Source organism: Asterias rubens, chromosome 13 (genome assembly GCF_902459465.1).
Source record: "Asterias rubens chromosome 13, eAstRub1.3, whole genome shotgun sequence".
NCBI classification, from domain to species: domain Eukaryota; kingdom Metazoa; phylum Echinodermata; class Asteroidea; order Forcipulatida; family Asteriidae; genus Asterias; species Asterias rubens.
Window position 1 is genome coordinate 61,126 of NC_047074.1, and position 22,927 is coordinate 84,052.

The window sequence follows — 22,927 nt, forward strand, 5'->3', positions numbered from 1 at the left end:
AGCATAGTATTTTGATGCACTACAACTGTGCTGTATGCCCTCATTACGTTAATTAACAAAGGGTGACCATGACCTTCCATCAATGCCAAACAACCAAGCGGTTGCCAAGAGATGGTGACGTTTTAGTATTAACCTGTTGGGCTGCCATGACAACCTCTTCCATTTACCAATGGATTCAGTCACCTGATACAGGAGTGCCAACCCATACTACCATTACACAAGCCTTCATCAGGTCGTTTTTCCATTCATACCACCATTGCTCTATAAAATTAACAAAACCATAATATGTTATACTTTAACCTATCGGCATAAATCCTTCGTTTAGCTACACATAATTATTATGGTGTGAAGTGTTGTGGCCATTGACAAGCAAGACAGTCACACAAGCAAGACAGTTACAACATGGAATATATGTTTTTTTGAAAAGGTGACTTTAGTGAGTGCCAGTATTTCGAGGATTGCGGCTTGCAGGTATGAATAAAGTAAACGTTCATGTTTTCGCAAAATGTAAACGTTGTTTTCCCTACATTGGATTTGTCAAAACGTTAAGCCTCAGCTGGGACCTCATGCGATAAATAGCTGAACTTGTCTATTTATTTATTTATTCATTTATTTATTTATCTATTTACTATTTGTTGATTAATTTTTATTGTATATTTGCATTGCCGTTGCAACTGAATATCCCCGACTTGTCCCCACTCAAGGATGTCATGTTCCTGCCATGTAGATCTTACTCTGACTTTTAAAAATGTAAATGATTTTTTAGTGCCCTACTGTATCAAAAGTTATAACAATACATTTCCAGTGCAAACACATGCATACTATTGTTTATTTGCTCAGAGACTTCAGTATGGGTAGCGCTGCCAGTAAAAACAAACCACCAATCTTGGTAAAGGCAGCTGATGGAAATAAAGCAAACGGTGACACCCAAAAGACACCCCAGCAAGAAACCTCAAGAGATGTCCCCAACTTGCCGGCACCTCCAGTGAAGCCAACCCCCGCAGCCCCTGATCTGAACACCCCTCAAGAAGGGGTGCCGTCTGAGAAAGACACCAAAGACACGCCCACAGAACCATCTCCCGCTCATCAGCCAACCAACTCTACTAAACCAGCCCCCGCCCAGCAACCAACCATCTCTACTAAACCAGCCCCCGCCCAGCAACCAACCATCTCTACCGAACCATCCCCCGCCCAGCAACCAACCAACTCTACTGAAACATCCCCTGCCCAGCAACCAACTACTGAACCAAGTGCCTCTTCAACAACTCCTACCTCTGTTGAAATTAAAACAGACACCAAAGAGAAAAAGGAAATTCTACGCAAGTGTATTTCCTTTCTCGAAACTGCCACGAATACTGGAGGAAATACCGTCAAACACAACGCCGGTGAAAACGCGCAGAATGATGAGAAAACTGCGGACAAACGCGAGGCGTTTCGCCCGGAGTTTAGACGCTCCCTCGATGAACTTTACACAACTACTGACAACTACACCGACGAAACTGCACTTTCTAACTTATACAATATCTGTCTCATGAGCGATATGTACACAGATACAGAACCAGCAAATGAATTGCTTGAAATGATATATCCTGAACTCTTTGTGAAAATCTGGAAGGCCGTTTACCACAAAGATATCTACGAATCGAAGGAACGTCATCAGGACTATGTTGTCTTGAACCTGTTGAAGCAGGCAACCATCAATTTCACTCACGTGAATGAACGTTTATGTGCCTCCATGGGAAGTGAGAAATATGGAATAATTTCATTGCTGGTGGTGGAGTTTAAACATCCATTGATGTCTATGAGTATTCTTAAGAAGGGTGTGAGTAAAGCTTTGTGGGATTCTCCTCGTGAGACTCTGAAGAAGATGGTTAATATCCTTGCTAACATTGTAAGGAAGAATATTGATAGTAAACCTGTGTATCGTCAAGCCAACGCGGTAAAGCATCTCAAAGGTAAAGTTATATTATAGGCTTTAAGGCCCCTATATTAAGATAACAGTCAAACCATTGATTCACATGGATTTGAATTTTTAATTGCGAGTGTCTTTTATTTTCCATATTACAAAATTCCAAACGGCCAGCCGTTTTGAATTTTAAAGAGCCGCGGCCCTTTCAAATGTTTAAAAACCAACAAAATAAACAAACTTACTATGAAAACAAAACAACTTATTCCTCTAATGTTTACTTCCCCATTCACAGAGTTGCTGAGTTGCCATTTTTTGCTGATGCGCGCAAAGGCCCTCTTTACATTGGTATATCTTATCAACGAAGATGAAAACGAGGCTCTGAACCAAGGTGACGACAACATCAAGTTTGTTCTGAAGGTAAACAATGTGCCGTAACATGTTAATGTCCTGAAGGTAAACAATGTGCCGTAACATGGTAATGTCCTGAAGGTAAACAATGTGCCGTAACATGTTAATGTTCTGAAGGTAAACAATGTGCCGTAACATGTTAATGTTCTGAAGGTAAACAATGTGCCGTAACATGTTAATGTTCTGAAGGTAAACAATGTGCCGTAACTTGTTAATGTTCTGAAGGTAAACAATGTGCCGTAACATGTTAATGTTCTGAAGGTAAACAATGTGCCGTAACATGCTAATGTTCTGAAGGTAAACAATGTGCCGTAACTAATAAAAAGTTCTGAGGTGTGAGTATCGGTTTTCAATGAGCCGTAAATAACTTATGCAAAAAGTTGATACAAACTACAGCTTCCATCTTGTTTATTTGCCTATCAAGATTTTGGGGAAGTGTTTAGACGAGAAAGGTCATTATTCGAAACACTACACATTCTCAGCTGCAGTTGTCATGGATGGAATCGTCTACCTTGCTGCAAATGACTCCAATAAAGTTAAACTCGTTAAGGTGAGACCTTTTTACTTCATAGTAAATTCCACATTACTCCTCTTTGCAGATGAGACCGGGTTCTGTTTGGAACCTTGTAACTTGGTCATGTCTTTGAATAAAACAACATTCACTACAAAGGAACCAATCATGTTTGTCCTCAAAGCCTAATTTTGGTCCCTGGTTTGAATTAGAATAACACGATTGTATACCTGATCAGGACATGAGGCATACAAACCTCATCAATGCCATTGAGTTCACTTTTTTCTAACTGTCTTTTCCTGTATAATACAGCATGGTTTATTGCCAAAACTGATTCCGATGATGACGTCAAATTCCCTGGCTGAGAAACGCAGTGCTTCACGCGTCATCTGGAAGTTGGCTTTTCATGAAGACAATAAGACAACATTGAAGGAGAATGAAAAGCTCATAACAGGTTTGTCTTTATAGGTTCACGTGCAATAGTTTATGAGCATGGTCCCCTATGAACATTGACCTTGCCGAAGCCCTTTTAACCAAGGACATAATTCTCTGCAACACTAGCTTTAATATTATGTTTATTTTGTTTGAACACTAGTCTTGAAGGAACTAGCCCACAATGAACCAGATCAACATATCCTTAAGGCATGTAAAACGGTGTTATGGATGCTCGACGTTGAAGACGGCAGCAACAGTTGCCGACCAAAGACGGCTAAAAAGCAACGTCCCAAGACTGCCAATAAGGACGGAACGGTAAGACCAACCTTCGTTAGTCTTATCCCCCAGCATTATGACATGTCAATTACACAAGTCCACGCGTTTCACCATTTAGACAACACAACGCCCATCCCCTCATTACACCAATGGTGCATTTGCTCTTATCTTGTGTCCATGGTCCTATAGGAAACACAAACTGCTGGTGACGTCACGGAGGCGAAGGACCCTGATCAGGACGTCGTTTCCTTGGACGACAATGACCTTGATGGTGATGGGACTAATATGGATGACAATCCACCTCACGTGATGATCAGCTACCAATGGGGTGTCCAGACACAAATGATTAAGATTAAGGAGCTTCTGAAGGCTGCTGGATTCAATGTATGGATGGATATTGACGATATGGGTAAGACGTCCAATAAACTCATTCTAAACAACCCATCAAACCCCATTATTTCAAAGTTCATTTTCTAGTTCAAGTTATAATTGTGGTGGTTTTTTTTTTGTCAAATAAGGAGCCCTGAAAATATATAGTTCCCTTGAAGTACTTGTTCAATCGAGGCCTATAACTTCCAGTTGTCTCTAATATCTGCTATAGATGGTTCAACGTTGGAGTCTATGGCAGCCGCAGTGGAACATTCAGCTGTAGTTCTAGTTGATGCAGATTCAGTCATTGTACAATCGAGGCCTATAACTTCCAGTTGTCTCTATATCTGCTATAGGTGGTTCAACGTTGGAGTCTATGGCAGCCGCAGTGGAACATTCAGCTGTAGTTCTAGTTGATGCAGATTCAGTCATTGTACAATCGAGGCCTATAACTTTAAGTTGTCTCTAATATCTGCTATAGGTGGTTCAACGTTGGAGTCTATGGCAGCCGCAGTGGAACATTCAGCTGTAGTTCTAGTTGATGCAGATTCAGTCATTGTACAATCGAGGCCTATAACTTCCAGTTGTCTCTATATCTGCTATAGATGGTTCAACGTTGGAGTCTATGGCAGCCGCAGTGGAACATTCAGCTGTAGTTCTAGTTGATGCAGATTCAGTCATTGTACAATCGAGGCCTATAACTTTAAGTTGTCTCTATATATCTGCTATAGGTGGTTCAACGTTGGAGTCTATGGCAGCCGCAGTGGAACATTCAGCTGTAGTTCTAGTTGATGCAGATTCAGTCATTGTACAATCGAGGCCTATAACTTCCAGTTGTCTCTAATATCTGCTATAGATGGTTCAACGTTGGAGTCTATGGCAGCCGCAGTGGAACATTCAGCTGTAGTTCTAGTTGATGCAGATTCAGTCATTGTACAATCGAGGCCTATAACTTTAAGTTGTCTCTATATCTGCTATAGGTGGTTCAACGTTGGAGTCTATGGCAGCCGCAGTGGAACATTCAGCTGTAGTTCTAGTTGATGCAGATTCAGTCATTGTACAATCGAGGCCTATAACTTTAAGTTGTCTCTATATATCTGCTATAGGTGGTTCAACGTTGGAGTCTATGGCAGCCGCAGTGGAACATTCAGCTGTAGTTCTAGTTGATGCAGATTCAGTCATTGTACAATCGAGGCCTATAACTTCCAGTTGTCTCTAATATCTGCTATAGATGGTTCAACGTTGGAGTCTATGGCAGCCGCAGTGGAACATTCAGCTGTAGTTCTAGTTGATGCAGATTCAGTCATTGTACAATCGAGGCCTATAACTTCCAGTTGTCTCTATATCTGCTATAGGTGGTTCAACGTTGGAGTCTATGGCAGCCGCAGTGGAACATTCAGCTGTAGTTCTAGTTGATGCAGATTCAGTCATTGTACAATCGAGGCCTATAACTTTAAGTTGTCTCTAATATCTGCTATAGGTGGTTCAACGTTGGAGTCTATGGCAGCCGCAGTGGAACATTCAGCTGTAGTTCTAGTTGATGCAGATTCAGTCATTGTACAATCGAGGCCTATAACTTCCAGTTGTCTCTATATCTGCTATAGATGGTTCAACGTTGGAGTCTATGGCAGCCGCAGTGGAACATTCAGCTGTAGTTCTAGTTGATGCAGATTCAGTCATTGTACAATCGAGGCCTATAACTTTAAGTTGTCTCTATATATCTGCTATAGGTGGTTCAACGTTGGAGTCTATGGCAGCCGCAGTGGAACATTCAGCTGTAGTTCTAGTTGATGCAGATTCAGTCATTGTACAATCGAGGCCTATAACTTCCAGTTGTCTCTAATATCTGCTATAGATGGTTCAACGTTGGAGTCTATGGCAGCCGCAGTGGAACATTCAGCTGTAGTTCTAGTTGATGCAGATTCAGTCATTGTACAATCGAGGCCTATAACTTTAAGTTGTCTCTATATCTGCTATAGGTGGTTCAACGTTGGAGTCTATGGCAGCCGCAGTGGAACATTCAGCTGTAGTTCTAGTTGATGCAGATTCAGTCATTGTACAATCGAGGCCTATAACTTCCAGTTGTCTCTATATCTGCTATAGGTGGTTCAACGTTGGAGTCTATGGCAGCCGCAGTGGAACATTCAGCTGTAGTTCTAGTTGATGCAGATTCAGTCATTGTACAATCGAGGCCTATAACTTTAAGTTGTCTCTATATCTGCTATAGGTGGTTCAACGTTGGAGTCTATGGCAGCCGCAGTGGAACATTCAGCTGTAGTTCTAGTTGATGCAGATTCAGTCATTGTACAATCGAGGCCTATAACTTTAAGTTGTCTCTATATCTGCTATAGGTGGTTCAACGTTGGAGTCTATGGCAGCCGCAGTGGAACATTCAGCTGTAGTTCTAGTTGATGCAGATTCAGTCATTGTACAATCGAGGCCTATAACTTTAAGTTGTCTCTATATCTGCTATAGGTGGTTCAACGTTGGAGTCTATGGCAGCCGCAGTGGAACATTCAGCTGTAGTTCTAGTTGATGCAGATTCAGTCATTGTACAATCGAGGCCTATAACTTTAAGTTGTCTCTATATCTGCTATAGGTGGTTCAACGTTGGAGTCTATGGCAGCCGCAGTGGAACATTCAGCTGTAGTTCTAGTTGATGCAGATTCAGTCATTGTACAATCGAGGCCTATAACTTTAAGTTGTCTCTATATTTGCTATAGGTGGTTCAACGTTGGAGTCTATGGCAGCCGCAGTGGAACATTCAGCTGTAGTTCTAGTTGATGCAGATTCAGTCATTGTACAATCGAGGCCTATAACTTTAAGTTGTCTCTATATCTGCTATAGGTGGTTCAACGTTGGAGTCTATGGCAGCCGCAGTGGAACATTCAGCTGTAGTTCTAGTTTGCTTCACGGAGAAATATAAACTAAGTGCTAGCTGTCGCACCGGTAAGTGTCTACAGTAATAACTACTTTAGTGTTGAATGACACAATGACAATATAAACCAAGTGCTAGCTGTCGCACCGGTAAGTGTCTCAAGTAATATAACTACTTAAGTGTTGAATGACACAACGACAATATAAACTAAATGCTAGCTGTCGCACCGGTAAGTGTCTACAGTAATAACTACTTTAGTGTTGAATGACACAATGACAATATAAACTAAGTGCTAGCTGTCGCACCGGTAAGTGTCTCAAGTAATATAACTACTTTAGTGTTGAATGACACAATGACAATACTCGAATCTGATATGATACTCCGAACGCAACTCATCATGTAAAGGTGTTTGGAGAGGAGACCTCAACTGGTCGGTGTAGTTCTAGTTAGCAACATATTAAGACGTATGTCAATTTATTTATCTGTGACTGCACCTTACAGAGGCGGAGTACACCTACAAGCTACAGAAACCTATCATCCCATTACGTCTACAAGAAGAATACGATCCTGATGGCTGGCTGGGTATTATGATAGGAACCAAACTCTATGTGGATTTCAGTACCTCACACGCTTTGGAAGAGAACCTCAAGAAGTTAAAGCAACTACTTGGAGATAGAGGACGTGTAGGCGAAGAGAACAAGAGTACGCTGAAAACAGGTACAAACAAAGGTCGTTTTCATACATTTTGTTGTCATTTAAACCAGATTTACGAGTATTTTCATCAAAATGATTTGAACATTGCAAATACTTTAAAAAACTGGAAAAGCATATTTAAGTAGGCCAAAGACCCGAGCTATTGTAAGATTATAACGTTTTCATTCTTTTGTACCATTTTTAAAAGACAAACTAAACAGTACCATCACTCGTACTTCATCTACTCGGCGCAACACCGTTCCTAAAGTAACCGACTACATGGACGCAAAGACGGTATCGTCTTGGAGTAGCGATCAGGTCAGCTCTTGGCTAGTAACTAATGACCTTGGTGAACTGAAGAACCGATTCGAAGGCTACAACGGGCAGAGACTACTAGGCCTCAAGACAATCTCAACAGATGCACCAGACTTTTTCTTCACAGAGATTAAAAAAGACCTAGGATTCAAGAGCCTCTTGGATATCGTGAAATTCAAGCAAGCTTTGGATGAGATTATTTGATTATACAAGTAACGGCTGGGGAGTTTCGTATATTCAGCAGTTTCGTATATTCAGCATTTGTTTGTAAAACTTTAATTAAAAACAAACACCGTTCATATTTTGTTAGGTAAAATTATCCAACCACATTGAGTGCCTTATAATTATTTGCTTAATATAACTGAATATATATTGCATTGTTTTTACATATTCCAATGTTGGATGGAATCAAGTATATTGTTATAATCCTTTTATATCAGACCTATATGGAATTATTTCAACTGAGATGTAAACTCAGATGTAAAAGCATACAACCATCACAGGATGAGGTCAATGCCCAAATGATGTGAATTGAGAACTTTTTTAAAGTTCTCACAGGCTCAAGTTAAAAAAAAAATAATAGGCTCATAATGGTTAATTTTACAATATATTCAGAATTGGCCATTGAACATTAACCATGTTTTTTCTGTATGCTTCAACTATTGTGGGAATACGTTGTTGTGTTGTACGCATTAAGGCAGAACAAAACAAAATGTTGGTACCGTTCACCGTGATAGCGTTTTTTGGATATCGCCGAAAATCCGGAACGAATATTCCACCAGGAAGAATAATCCTTGATATGAATACACGATCTGAAAATCGTTACAACAGTACTTGGTAGTAATGAAATGTTTCTCAAAATGCCTTATACTATCCATGAGCTGTTGAACTTCTTACCAAGAAGTTTGTTTTGCCATTTATATTCAGAGTCAACCAAACGTATAGTTTTTACAAGACCAAAATGTGGCTTTAGCATCGTGTCTTAGTCCTCGTATTAAATTCAGTGGTTGAAATAGATACTCATATAACTTGGTCTTGCTTTGTCTTTTTCCATGTTTAACTTCCCTCCACGGTCATCTAAAAGGACACACGTTCAAATTAGGCCCTAACATTATATAAACTATATTAGCCAAAAAACCTAAGGCTCAAAGATCATGAAGTGAGGTTTGGTTCGATCTCGTCTGAGCACCAAAACCAAACACTCAAGAATCTCGCCACACCCAAAGTGCAGGACGAAGCAATGAAGTTTAAGTGTCTTGTTATTGTGAGACCAGGACTCAAACCCACACTTTGCTGTTCAGAGCACCATAGATTGAGATACGCTAGACAGATACACTAATGACTTGCCACAATGTGACCATAGAGCAAGGATGTGACAGATGTAGGCATATCTGTGTACGTGGAGCTAATGGAGGTGTAACAAAAAGATGGATAACAGAGGCCACACCTTAATAAGGCTGGAGAGTCAGAAACCAATACTAATCAATTTTATTATCCCACGCCCAGAGGCTACATATCTCTTTTAGTCGCCATGTTGTGCATCTCGTCTTTCTCAACGAATCCTTGAGCCAACAATTGAACATTACATAACAAAAGGATGATCGATCCGGCTTGTTGCTCCGGTGCTCCGTTTGCTTTCTAAACCATTACGTGCACGTTATACGAATTGGGGCAGTTATAGCGGCCATTTTATTGCCGGAAAAACTGAAGAGAGCGCAGTTTCTGGCTTATGAAACTAAGGTTAGTAATTAAAGCTTAGATGGGCTTATTCTTACATGCTCAAGGTAACGATTTGTGACATCTGGTAACTTCTTCTCGCCAGAATTAGTTAAGTTTGCAACAGTACTGTTTCATACTTGTAACTAAGATGCTCGAGAATCATAAGAAGGGCTATCTCTTTGATTGAAACACACCACGAGCACGAAGATATTTTCTTCTCGATGGCTATGCTAATAATTGTAGAATCATTGACTGGAAGGATCCCACTCTTGCATCATCAATGAATCTCTTAAATTCTTATTACCAAATTTTGCTCGATGTAAGTTTGGAACTTGCATCTTTTCTTCTTATACAGTAACATGTACATGTACTTTTAATTAAAATACATTTTTTGGTAAAGAGTTGTTGGTTCATGACCCCCCAAAAAAGTGATGTTTATTATTTGGGTGGGCCAATAGCGAGTGGCAATTGAAAGTCTCTATCTTCCTCTTTTACTTCGATATGGATATAAATAACGATCCCCTATTGTAAGCTTTGAGTAGTCACAGCCGATTTTCAACTTTCTACCTTCCGCCCAGTCCAGGTATGAGTTAAATGTAAGACAGTTGTTTTCAGAACTGACAAGTCTGCCAAAATCCGAAAAGACAGTTCCCTATAATAAAGAGCAAAATCTAGCAAGGACACACATGATGTTACCGCAAACCAAATATAATTGCTTTGGATAAAGTACATAATACTACTCATGATTCGACAACAACTTTCGAGAGCGATTGTTATGAACTTGATTAATCAACATCTTACAGTGCCTAAAGTAAACTGGGATTCAACATCTTACAGTGCCTACAGTAAACAGGGATTAAAAAAAAACCGAAGTGTTACCGCAAATTCTATATTGCTCAACCAGCTCAACTATTAATCTTATTTGAGTATATTTTGTTCACTTTATTTTAAAAGGTTACATCATGGGCAGCGGTGCTAGCTCAAAAGGCACCCAACAAATAACACCTGTGACAGTAAAACCACAACATGAAGTGGTCGGAGCTACTCCAACTACGCAACATGAGAAACAGCTCACCGTAGTTCGAAAATGCATTGCATTCCTGAAAATAGCAACATCTACAGGTGGGAATGCAGTCAGACTCAATGAAAGTGATGACGCTTCAAAGTTTCAGAAATTCTCCGCCAAGAGAGAACTGCTTCTTCCTGGGTTTATTAAATCGTTGGAGGAGTTGCATGTTACAGACGATTACACCACAGATACAGCCATGGAAACCCTGCTCACTATGTGTGAGATGAGCAACGTCGCAGATAATGAAACAGCAAATATGCTCATCAGTAAAAGATATCCAGAACTCTTCGTGAAAATATGGAAGGCAGTTTACGATTATAAAATGTACGAATCCAATGAACTTGAGAGACAATACATTGTGTTTAATCTCCTCAAACAAGCAACCATTAGTTTCACACACGTTGCCTGCAGGTTATGTACAGAGATGGGGACCCAGCGGTATGGAATAATTTCCCTGATGGCCAAAGAGTTTGAACACCCATTAATGAACCAAGAGGCACTAAAACATGGCATGAAAAAAGCAGTTTGGGATTCTCCTCGAGAAACACTTAAAAAAATGGTCAACATTCTTGCTAATATCATACGGAAAGATATTGACAACAAAAATGTGTTTCGGCAAGCCAACGTGGTACATCATTTACAAGGTACATACATGTAGATCTCCTTTCAAAAAACTTTGTCAACAATTTGAGTGTTTTCAAAGCGTAATTATATCAGGTATCTGTCCAAAATGATAGGGGAAAGGGGGAATTTATGAGTGTTGTTGTTATTAAGACGACCGCTAGGAAAAAAGGTCTAAACAAATTCAGGGTACGTAACTAAAGGTGTACATTTTAGTAATTTCTATGGATAAAAAATAGAGCACGACAATATACTCACAAATATTCTTCAGTGACGTTCATCACGCACGAAGTGGCTTCATCAAATTGGAAAAGTTCTTCCAAGCGGAATGCATCCAAGTTTTCGAGATGGGAAGGGTGAAGGGTCACTTTATTCCAGGTTGGAGTCCTGGCAATGCCTTCAGGACGACATAATGACGACCCAAAGTATAATCCAACAACCAGTCAAACATCTCCAGTTCATTAAATATTCAAATTTGAAATTAAATCTGCATCTCTATCTCTTGTCTTACAGATTTACTGAATTGCCGGTTTCTGATCATGCGCGCTAAGGCTCTCTTTTGCCTAGTGTACTTGATCAACGATGATGAGAACGAAGCACTCAATACAACTAATGACAACATTAAGTTTGTTTTAAAGGTAGATCTCCAACTTTCATATTATTTCTTGAAGATTCGAAGAGATCTCAAACCTCTCAGTTTTTACTTAACCCTTCAAATTATGACATGAACACTTTTATCTCTTTCTGTGGGGCATCTCACAGTATTTTTCTATAAAAAAAACGGCAAATAAGTTAATCAATCAAGGGAGGAGGAAGTGTTGCGAGGAGGCGGGGTTACTTCTACGAAACTAAAAGGCTCCCCGTGAGCCTTATAGTTTCTAGAAATAGGGAGGCATCATTGCTCTATTCTCAGAAAAGTGTTGTACTCACTCGATTGATCTGTAATGTACAAATCATGTTAATATTAACATCAAGTGTTGTTATATTCCATGTAGGTGCTGGGTAAGTGTCTAGATGAGCCAGAACACTATTGTGAACATTACACCTACTCAGCAGCTGTAGTTATGGATGGGATCTGCTTTCTGGCAGCAAATGATAATAACAAAGTGAACCTAGTCAAGGTAAGTGAATTTAGTTAATATAATTTGACCAATACAAATATTTAAACAAATCATTGCTCTTAATAAATCCTTGGGGAAAGGAGCGATTCATATTTTGGGCCATGATGATATGAAATGTTCTTCTCTCGCAAGTTCTTGGCAATTATACAAGGATTTGAGACTGTAAGGGTTTAATATGGTGAACTGACAGCAGGTTTCATAGATTAAATCCTTTTATGTTTATTTTGTTTGTTCTGAATTCTATCTAACAGAATGACATTGTGCCAAGACTGATAACTATGATGACAACAGAAAACCTTGCTGAGAAACGGAGTGCATCTCGAGCTGTTTGGAAGCTAGCATTTCATCCAGATAATAAGGAAAACTTCAAGAATAACAAAAAGCTTATTGAAGGTTAGTTATTATGTGGCTTAAGAATCACTGAACAAATTGTACCCAAACACTTAAAATTAAATTTAATTTATAACAAATTTATTCCATTGTTTTGTTAGTTTTCAGCACCAAACGTCGTGTTGTTTGTCATCATCACTTTTTAATTATCTCTTTTAACCCGATGTCCACCTCTCTCGAACACAGTTTTGACAAATCTTTCCAACGTGGAAACAGATGCAGCGACACTCAACGCCTGCAAGACAGTCCTGTGGATGCTCGATGAAGATAATGGTGTCCAGAAGCCTAGAGCAAAGACTGCCAAGAACAGAGACAAGGTTGGTTACTAATCCTCAGCAAATTTGAAACAACAGCCCAAAATTTATTTGATGACGTCAGCACAAAAGCACAAAAGGCAAATCACGTATTTTTTAACAGCGGTTTTTTATTGCATGTTTGATTTTGATAATAAATCAGCAACTTTCCCCCCTCTCAAAAATGTCAATTATTTGATTTTACAACAACAGGATAAATCAGAAGCTAATGAGCTTGGAAAGGAGACAGTTTTAGATATTGAATCTCTGAATGGCGATGAGTTTGACGTCAATTCACCCGCTAAGCATGTGATGATCAGCTATCAATGGGGTGTACAGACTCAAATGATTCGACTCAAACAACACTTGAAGAAAGCTGGGTTTAATGTCTGGATGGATGTGGACAACATGGGTAAGAAAGACTCTTGGTTCAATCTTTTGGTTCTAAGATAAGGAATGAAGATGTCGTCTTGCAGCCATAATTAGGGATTTCAGAAAAGAAATTTTCAGATGATTGTGGATGTTTCAAGAGTCTCAAATGACCAGAGCAGTAACACTAAACAAGATTCAAGTTCATTTGTTCCTGAAGAAGCAGCTTGATAAAACTTCTGGTCTGAAACCATTCCTACTAATTTCTTAATAATGTACGAAGCATTTTGTATTATTATCGCTTTTCACAGGTGGTTCGACTTTAGAGTCAATGGCAGCTGCAGTTGAACAATCAGCCGTTGTTCTCATTTGCTTTACAGAGAAGTACAAAAACAGTCCAAGTTGTCGAACAGGTACGTGTCAATTCTTGCTTAAAGTTAATGTATATACACATTAGTCAGATCAATGGTCACCACAGACCACGTTCAACTGAGTTTCTTGTTTCTTAATTCTTGGGAATACATTCAACCACAATCAGCTTATGGATATTATTCTATATGAGGTTTATCTTGCATTCCACAATTACCTACATCTAATCTGCTATTTATCAAAGCCTGTTTAGCATCTAGACAGAGGTATCAATCACATGTAAATAGAAGAAGACTCAATGTTTACAATTTGTCTGGATAATAGAAGAAAATTCAATGTTTACAATTTGTCTGGATAATAGAAGAAAACTCAATCATCTGTTCAAACCCAATAACCCAGACACAAAATGTAACATATTATGAAAGGCCAAACTTTGGTGCAGTATTTTACAACTCCGCCACCACACACTGTCCATTTATCCAGACAAAGCCCACCATGTTGTATATTCATTTATTGCAGAGGCTGAGTACACCTACAAGCTACAGAAACCTTTTATCCCATTGCGTCTACAAGAAGACTATGATCCTGATGGCTGGCTTGGTATTATGATCGGAACCAAACTATGGGTGGATTTCAGTATATCAGAGACTTTGGACGAGAGTCGCAAGAAGTTAAAGCAACTACTTGGAGACAGAGGACGTATATGCGAAGAGAATCAACCTGATAATGGTAAAGTGATTCCCCAAACAACAATTCAGAATTATAAAGCTAGCTTTGGTAGACCATGGGTAGACAAACCTTGGAGTATGGCAGGAGTTCACTGGAATATCATCGTGTAATTTGTGTGTGTATGAATGACTGAATTATCACATTTATTTATGCTCAATAGAAACCAGCCTTTAATAAAGTATGTTAAATCTGTGTTCTAAATTGTATTACAGATTGCAGCTTGAATAACCCTGGAGCTCCCGAATCTGAAGTGAAAAGGTCCAACAATTTCCATAGAGCAAGTGTGTCCATAAAACAACCCAAACCACCTGCAGATGCTAGGGAAGTAGCCTCATGGAGTACTTGCCAGGTCAGCTCTTGGCTAGCAGCTCATGGTCTGAGCGAGTTAAAGAACCGATTCGAAGGCTACAACGGGCAGAGACTACTAGGCCTCAAGACAATCGCAACAGATGCACCAGACTTTTTCTTCACAGAGATTAAAAAAGACTTTGGATTCAAGAGCCTCTTGGATATCTTGAAATTCAAGCAAGCTTTGGATGAGATTATTTGAATGTTTGATTTGAAGATCAGTAATATTTATTTAGACTCACAGTGTTGTGTGATCCTACTTTGATACACCCACAAAACCAACCATAGAACATCTGAATGAATACATGTATATAGTTTCTTTGTTCAGCTGTTAAGGCAAAGAAACCAAATCGTGTACTTATTTTACAAGGTATTTTAAGAAACTACTAGTCAGAACCTTGAGATTTATAAATAGATTTGCTAAGCAAATGTCAGTTGGGAATTAAGCAACTGACATACTCATCACTAGACTTGTGGACAAGCCTTAAAGGTCCCACGCGGTGAGATAGTCGAGTTGTGGCGGTGCTATGGCGAGATCGCGAACTGCTGGTTGCCAACTTCTACTCCCCATTAATGGGGAGTAGAAGTCGGGCAACCAGCAGTTCGCGCGAGAGCAGTGATCTCGCGAGAGCACCGCCACAACTCAACTATCTCATCGCGTGGGACCATTAATGACTTGTTCAGAAGTCTAAGTCTAACTCATCACATGTTTCTATTCAAACACACACATTTCTTTTTAGATACGCACTTTGATAGTAGCCCAAAGGAAAAACCTAAAAGTGAGAAAGAACAAAGAAATACATGTAGTAACAAAAACTGATGACAACACAATTTCAAAGTTGCCATAACCCTTGTTAAATCCAACATATGACTTTGCAATAATGTACTGAATGCTATGTTCATAACTAAGTATTTCAGTCCTCCATTGTTCACTGTTTTAAAGCCACAAATTTTGACTTACATGTATGTATTGAAGAATAAATGTATTATTGTTTTGACCTGTTACTCACTCTTGTCAAGTTTCCTTTACTGTTATACAAAAGTATGTGTTTGTCTAGATTTTATAAATAATTAGCAAAAAATACAAGACCAACAGAACTGAACTAAGCCAACTATAATTGTTTTGTTGAATGTTTTTAATTTGAATTCTCATACAATAGGAAAATAATAACTAGTCCAGTAACTGTGCATGTCTATCATTAATATAATACACCACTCATTAATCTGATTAATACATTGTGTTAAAAAATTCAAGAAAAAAAATCACCACATCAATTCCATATCAACTGATGTATATAGGCATGCAATTTTTATGTAAAGCATTTTTTAAGTACGCGCAATCTACAAGCTTTTTTGCATAATTATAGTTTTTAAAAAAAGAAGGGAAAAAAAACGAAACAGAGGCCTTATTTAACCCCCACTGTTCTACACCGGTGAAGCCTAGAAATTCTGACTTATGTTCTGGCCAGCGTGAATGAGAAAGTACCACTTACACGTAAATGTAGTTTTCTGTTCAATTTACTGGGGTTTCATAATTCTTGATTAAATCTTTTACCATAGGTTTAAATTTACACATAATTTCTCGTGGAAAACTTCGTTAAAAAAGGTAGTATTTTAACTAGCCAAAATTTGTAACAATTCTTGCCATAACCTCTTCCCAAAGGAAGCTTGGATACATGTACAGTGTATGTTTACACTAAACTAAACTGAGTAAATTGTCAACCTCCGTCCCAATATTCTGTCCCTTTGTACAGTTACCTTATACTTGTTCTTGGTTTTTGATGTAATTCTGTCCTTTTAAATGAAAAATTACAACCTTCCGTACAGTGGTTATAACAAGATCAAAAAGTAACCCATAGATGATGCGAACATCTTGCCCACAATCCAGCTAAATGCAACGTTGTTTTGCTAAGCAATTTAATGTACTGACATCCAGCAAAGAACTGTACATTAACAGAAGTAATCAATGCTAACAAAAATGTTGCTTATTACATTGGTAGCAATTTTGTGCTGGACTTCATTATGTTTAATTGCAATCATTTTAGCTGGTAAACTGATACAGCTCCTGAATAGGACCAGACTATTTATTGGCCATAGACTCTCACTGGGTAGTCTACAGTGAAAAACAAAAAGGCAAACAATAAAACAAGATGACTGGTATCAGATGTTAAAGCAAAACAACTGGTTGCATCAAAATAGTGAGCTTAAAAAAACAAATTCTTTGCAACACAACTTTTTAAACTTGGCATGACCGGTACATCTTCTCCTGAAACCCTCAAATATCTCTTGTTTTATTTCAAAGGAAAACAAATAATATGAACCCAAACTCTATGATAACGTGAACTTAAATACAAAACAATATATCGTGAATTTACAACATTCTTTCTGAAAATAACATCACCTTGAAATAAAATATGTCCCTCAATAGGTACAAAGAGAAGAAATTGGAAAATGGGTTGAAAAGCACCTACAGTAGACATGAGCTTCCATGCATTTCATAAATTTGAATAAAATACAAAAAGTTAACTAAAGAATATACCCCGTTCGGATTGAATAAACTAAGCCGAGGTTCCTCCAAAATAAAACATAAATAATAATAATACAACAAAGACAAATAACAGTGCACTTAAAAGAATGCATTCAATTATCATTCCAAAGAAAAACCCAATGGAAACCATTCCCAAGAAACTAAATGTGTTTCAAGTCAAAACAAACGCAACTCAAGGAACCTATTCAAAGCAATACATTTGTCAGAATAGTCAAAAAGCAAGACTGCATGCTGCCTTTTCACACTGACTTCTTTGTGAAATACAAGTGTGTTATACCAATAGGCCTCTTTATGTGCTAAATGTACACTTTTTACACATCAGAGATATTTATACTCTTGTGGTAAAACAAAGGGAGCTAGGGAAGGGGGGGGGGGAACTTATTACACTAAACCACAATTATTCACAAAACCCCAAAGCATCAAAACCTCTTTATAGGGATACTGAATAACCAAGCAGTTAGACTTCTTTATGGTTGGACAAAAGGCAAAATCTATGCACTGGAAATCATACTGAGCAACTCTTACTCGGTAGATTAAACAGTCTTGTTTTTAAATAGAAATCTTCCTTTGTAATTTTATAAAATGTCACTGATACAAGCTCCTATAATGGGTCCGATTGGGTTCTTCTCTAGTTGTGATATGGATAGGAGTGGGTGCTATATGGGTACGGGGTTCACAACGAGACATCCTTTGGATCAAACCAGTTCTGCTCCTTTAAGAAATTCTTTGTACACATTTTTCATATTCACATCATGAAACTGCCATCTGGGTTGGCCAGGCTCAAGTCGGTACCCTTTTCTGGTTATGACAAGGGGTGTAGTGGGTGCTAGTGGGTAACTGGGATCACAATTTATCCTTAGTAGGAACCCATATGAATGAGCCAGACTGCTTTTGAATCACATCTTTACATCGATAGTAGATATCATCCAATGTGTCACCTTGAATAATGGCTGCAGAAAACAAAACAAAACATACTTGTTACTCTTAAAAGGTCTCCTACTGTCATTCTGAGCTAGAGTACTATCCACAAAGTTTATCTCAACATCTGAAAAAGTAATTTCAAAAAGTTATTGCGTTTTTTGACATATCCCTGTAAATCCGAAGGGAATAATATGTCCATGCTGGAAGCATAATCCTTAATAGGAATACAGAGTCGGAACAAACTTTGGGCATAAAAACTATTATCTTTTTACGTAACCACTTTACTTTTAAGTGAAATGTTTCTCGAACGCTGCTGTAGGCGTCTACTCAACGATTTTTATTACCATTAAGTTTAAGAGTGATGTATACCTTTCCTTTAAAACACCTGTAGCAAACTAACCTGTGAAAAACTCTCCAAACTCCATCTCCAGTTTATCAGCTCTATCAAAAGTCTTTTCTGCCTGCTCCCTTGACATCCTCCTATTCATCTCCATGATCATCTCTGGTGTTTTAGGACGGATAAATAGAGCAATGGGATGAAGGTTGGCAACCTGCAGGCGACGAATGGCATTCCCACTAACATCAAGGATGCAATGCTTACCCTGGTATAAATGAGTAAAGAAAACAAGTTACATCCCCTGGTACATATAATCACTGACAATAAGAAAGCCAGTCTAAGCAAGTTGGTTGTTCTTACCTTCTCTGCTACTTCTCTGACTGATGCTACACTAGTTCCATACAAGTTCTCATTGTATTGACCAGCCTCAATGAATAAATGATCTTGAATATCTTTCTCCATCTGTTCTCTGGACTCAACAAAATGGTAGTCTCTTTTATCGACTTCATGTGGTCGCCTCGGTCTTGTTGTATCTGTACAATGCAAGATTAAAAACAAAAACATTGACAGCTAGGCCACATTTGCCTATTGGATGAATGTGGACTACAACACGTGAAACTAAGGATTTCAAATCGTGCCTTAAAGTCAAGCTGAACAAAAAAATACTTGTAAAATACTTGTTCAATTTGTTATGATTACTCTTGCTTTGTAACAACACTTGATTCAATCTGTTATTTTACAAGAACAAGAACTTACGAGGAACACAGCTACCAAACTTCTCTGGCATCTCAGAGATTAAGTCATCGTTGACGCGATCTTTGCCTGGTCCAAGGATTATCACAGGCCTGGTGTATTTAACTATGGAGGAAAACGGAACAGGTCGCTGTCAAATACAACTTAATGGTGGTTCAAAGAAAGACTCCTCCTTCCCAACATAACAGTGTGTTTTAACAAAATTACTATTGGTTTGGTTTAGTATATTGGTTTATTAAAATCATTCCAAAAGTCCAGCAAAACGCCCAACTGTATTTGAATTACAAACATTACAAACAAATCAGAATTATAAATTTATTGTCTGCATTATAAATATACAGAAATTTAGTTTCCATTGGCACATAACAATTATTAGTTTAAATAAATGATTACAAGTTACACAGATTAAAAGGACAGAAATATACACACTCAAATAAAACATCCAACGAAATACAAGCAAATTTACAAAGTATTCCAGTGAATGAGAAAATGAATCTGGGGCTGAAAGAAGAGTTGGGTCAAACAATTTTATTAGAAAATAAGTTTTAATACCTTCTTGTTGAACAACTCCCTCGTATGACAAGATCATCTCATCATTTCCTGTGGAATAAAAAATATAAGACAACTTCAATCAGCACGTTTCACATGGAAATAAAAACACTGTGACTGTGGAACATACAAAGCCAGTAGAGACTTCAATGAACAATTTATTTCAAAAAGTTAGAAATTTGTGCTTCATTAAATTATTTTCCCACCTTGCTAAAGTGCAATGTGATACACCCTTACTTGGAATGAAATGTTATCATTACCAATAAATACATAACTATTTGGTTAAAGAGCAGACTTGCCAAGTGTTAGTGTTACTGGTTATGAACATAACTAGAGAACTAAATTAAAGTTATTTTCTTTGATTATGAACAACATATGATGTTTCCTATACTCTTTACAAATACAAGTTCATTTGATAATCAGAGTCTAGTACAAAGTATGACATCAAAAAGATAGTTTAAATGATGATTTCGCAATCAATAATAAATGTAGATACTAATGGATAAGGGTTAGGGTTATGGGTGATGAATCCCTAAAAGCACATCTTTACTTTTTGTTTGGGAAATTCTTAAGCAGGTTATGAGACATAAAGAAGGAGGGAGAAACAGCTTGTAAGTTTGGAAGCTCTGGTCATGGTTTGGGAAGGGGGGGGGGGGGGGTCTGATTGGTGTTTTGTGTGGTGATAGGAAAGGTTTAAGGTGTAGAATGGAAACATTGATTTAGGAATGATGGCAGTCAGCATTCTTCATAATTTAGACGAATTGCACCAATGAACAATTACATTTCACAAAAACAACATATGCATGCATCAAGAAACACTGGATTTCCGAATCAAATGACTGATATTGAACCAAGTAATTGAGTGCAAGACATAAATACTTAGATGTGAATGAATGAATGAATCCAATGTTGTACATGAGTACAAGACCCTGTCTGAAGCTTTGTAGTCGCTCCACAAACACACATCAAGTTTGGTTTTGGGTTGAGTTAGTCATTGATTACAAGACCCTGTCTGAAGCTTTGTAGTCGCTCCACAAACACACATCAAGTTTGGTTTTGGATTGAGTTAGTCATTGATTTCAGATGAAGATTAATGAGAAGAAATTTGGGGTGAGCAGATTAAGCTTTGCGCTACCCTCCAAGGAACTATTGATAGGTTGACAAGACAGTCCCAATTGCGTTTGATTACATGAGGGTTAACTTGACTACTGTCATGATGTTGTCTATAGTAACTTACTCAAGGCTGCTCATAGAGGGAGGAGATTCAAAGGGGTTGGGTTACAAGTTACAGTATACAGAAATAAATGAATTAGGGATAACTGGTGCAAAAAGCATTAGTGTGACCACAGACCCAATGTTAAAATCCTAAGATTAAAAAAACCTACTAAGTTATGGCTACTGGTTGAGCTAGACAAAAGCATGCAAATCACACAGACAGACAAACATGTAACCATCTAATTCCCAATGCTAACTCTTGTTACAAACAATAACAAGGCATGGAGAGCCAGCAAAGAAGACAAGTTAAAGCACATTGGTCAGAGACTATCGGTATGTCTTCTGTACTCCAAGATGGCCCAAACTGGAAATAGCAGACATTTACAAAAACAAACAAACCAACTCCACAACAAAAGCGAAATGGGTACATTATGCTAGAAATGTTTATGGCAGTGGAGGTCAAAGGTCAACTGTGATGGAAGAAGCGATGGAGCTTAGGGTCAAAGGTCATGAACCAACTTACGGTAACTACTTTCACTATCGCTGGCGTTTGAGGTGATGTCTGTAACATAAGAGATGGGGAGATTCCCCAATAGGGGGAAAAACAGGCGGAAAAAGTATTTCAACAAAGTACAACATAAAAAACAAACAGAAAATCTATTTAAGAAAAGTCACAAGACCTGAAAATAAGCATCATGTTTGGTTAAGTAAATTTTTCTTAGGGAAAGAAGGAAAAACAAAACATTTAAAAGTTGAAAATTTGGGGGTAAATGATCCTAAAAATGAAGGGGAAAAAAGTTTAGAAAACAATTTCGCTCAATAAGAATACAAAATAATAAAACTTTTGTTGTTCAAGCAGCTGAAATTTCTACATTTCAACGACTATGATCTTGGTCCTGGATAAGCTAAGAAAAAATCCTTGACGTAACACAGCAGCTTTTCTGATGAGAAGTGTCCACTAAGTAAAATGTGGCTTCATGGAGAATTCTAAGAAGGAGTTGAAGTAACACTGAAGTATCAAACACTAACAATTGCAGCCAATGTTCCTTAAAAGAGCCAAAAAGATAGCATTGAATAATTATACAAAGTGACATCACAAAGAAAAACAGAGAATAATGTCGGCCATTAGTCTGGGAAACAAAGTGCAATAAAGTAAACTCACGTTCAGCATCGCTTGTGTCTTGGTCACTCTCTCGTCCTTTCTTGAATTTCCGCGAGAAGAAACCCTTTTTGCGTTTCTCACTCATTGACCCCTGATGAAGAAAATCAAACAGTTAATAAGATGATGTCAATGGAACAATGCTTCTTATTTCAATATCTTATTATTTGAAACCTTGCCCAGACAATTAAAATACCTACATTACACACACACACACACAAATGCAACAAACTACAAATCCAACTCCATATTATATGTTCAATGGGCAGGAAGGGAAACAAGATAAAAATACACAACAGCATTTCATAACAATTTCTATAATTGACTTACAATCAAGTATCAGAAAGAAAGCAATTCAAGAAACATTTAATCACAGCAGCATTGGCTTACCTTGCTTTCCAAACTTCCTCCTCTGCCTGAAAACTTGACACTCTTCAGTCTGGCTCTCTCTCTTTTCTCAACCCTAGGAACAAGAAAATGTCTCAATCTTAAAACAAGCCCACAACTACAAAAATTGTTAAGGCCCCTTTTTTGCCCCTTACCCATCCATTCAAACCTTCCAACTCCTTGGTTAAATTACCACTAACAAATCGCAAATAATATCTTGTCAATAGTTTCATAAT

General features: G+C 38.1%; 3 protein-coding genes across 11 annotated transcripts in view; 2 read left to right on the top strand and 1 right to left on the bottom strand.

Moving 5' to 3' along the window:
* The first annotated feature begins 279 nt into the window (after positions 1 to 279).
* LOC117298953 lies at positions 280 to 8,798 on the top strand. The gene is made up of 10 exons (XM_033782339.1): positions 280 to 471; positions 841 to 1,955; positions 2,202 to 2,326; positions 2,742 to 2,867; positions 3,141 to 3,282; positions 3,424 to 3,578; positions 3,729 to 3,948; positions 6,756 to 6,857; positions 7,288 to 7,503; positions 7,688 to 8,798. The coding sequence occupies exons 2-10, from the start codon at positions 851 to 853 to the stop codon at positions 7,996 to 7,998; spliced, it is 2,502 nt and encodes an 833-aa protein (XP_033638230.1). The 5' UTR covers positions 280 to 471; positions 841 to 850; the 3' UTR covers positions 7,999 to 8,798.
* A 3,232-nt stretch (positions 8,799 to 12,030) lies between these two features.
* LOC117298380 lies at positions 12,031 to 15,317 on the top strand. Its single transcript, XM_033781612.1, has 7 exons — positions 12,031 to 12,324; positions 12,576 to 12,717; positions 12,901 to 13,031; positions 13,221 to 13,419; positions 13,688 to 13,789; positions 14,265 to 14,474; positions 14,687 to 15,317. Exons 1-7 carry the CDS (start codon positions 12,268 to 12,270, stop codon positions 15,022 to 15,024), a joined length of 1,179 nt encoding a protein of 392 aa, XP_033637503.1. The 5' UTR covers positions 12,031 to 12,267; the 3' UTR covers positions 15,025 to 15,317.
* A 623-nt stretch (positions 15,318 to 15,940) lies between these two features.
* The window catches only part of LOC117298381 (disks large homolog 2-like), an 88,691-nt gene continuing 81,704 nt past the window's right edge, over positions 15,941 to 22,927 (bottom strand). For all 9 annotated transcript variants that reach the window (XM_033781613.1, XM_033781614.1, XM_033781617.1 and 6 more), the window contains 8 exons: positions 22,695 to 22,767; positions 22,308 to 22,398; positions 21,669 to 21,707; positions 19,934 to 19,981; positions 19,385 to 19,486; positions 18,989 to 19,161; positions 18,692 to 18,893; positions 15,941 to 18,320 (listed from right to left, as the gene is read on the bottom strand). In XM_033781613.1, coding sequence (XP_033637504.1) covers positions 18,214 to 18,320; positions 18,692 to 18,893; positions 18,989 to 19,161; positions 19,385 to 19,486; positions 19,934 to 19,981; positions 21,669 to 21,707; positions 22,308 to 22,398; positions 22,695 to 22,767 — 835 coding nt within the window. In that variant the 3' untranslated portion in view covers positions 15,941 to 18,213. The remainder of the gene's footprint in view (positions 18,321 to 18,691; positions 18,894 to 18,988; positions 19,162 to 19,384; positions 19,487 to 19,933; positions 19,982 to 21,668; positions 21,708 to 22,307; positions 22,399 to 22,694; positions 22,768 to 22,927) is intronic.

What these genes read in the sequence shown, in the direction of transcription:
- LOC117298953 (XM_033782339.1), top strand. Translation starts at nt 851, where the DNA reads ATGGGTAGCGCTGCCAGTAAAAACAAACCACCAATCTTGGTAAAGGCA. An exon ending in CGCGGTAAAGCATCTCAAAG is followed by an intron (nt 1,956 to 2,201) that starts GTAAAGTTATAT and finishes CCCCATTCACAG; the next exon opens with AGTTGCTGAGTTGCCATTTT. An exon ending in ACATCAAGTTTGTTCTGAAG is followed by an intron (nt 2,327 to 2,741) that starts GTAAACAATGTG and finishes TTGCCTATCAAG; the next exon opens with ATTTTGGGGAAGTGTTTAGA.
- LOC117298380 (XM_033781612.1), top strand. Translation starts at nt 12,268, where the DNA reads ATGGATGGGATCTGCTTTCTGGCAGCAAATGATAATAACAAAGTGAAC. An exon ending in ACAAAGTGAACCTAGTCAAG is followed by an intron (nt 12,325 to 12,575) that starts GTAAGTGAATTT and finishes TCTATCTAACAG; the next exon opens with AATGACATTGTGCCAAGACT. An exon ending in CTGCCAAGAACAGAGACAAG is followed by an intron (nt 13,032 to 13,220) that starts GTTGGTTACTAA and finishes TTACAACAACAG; the next exon opens with GATAAATCAGAAGCTAATGA.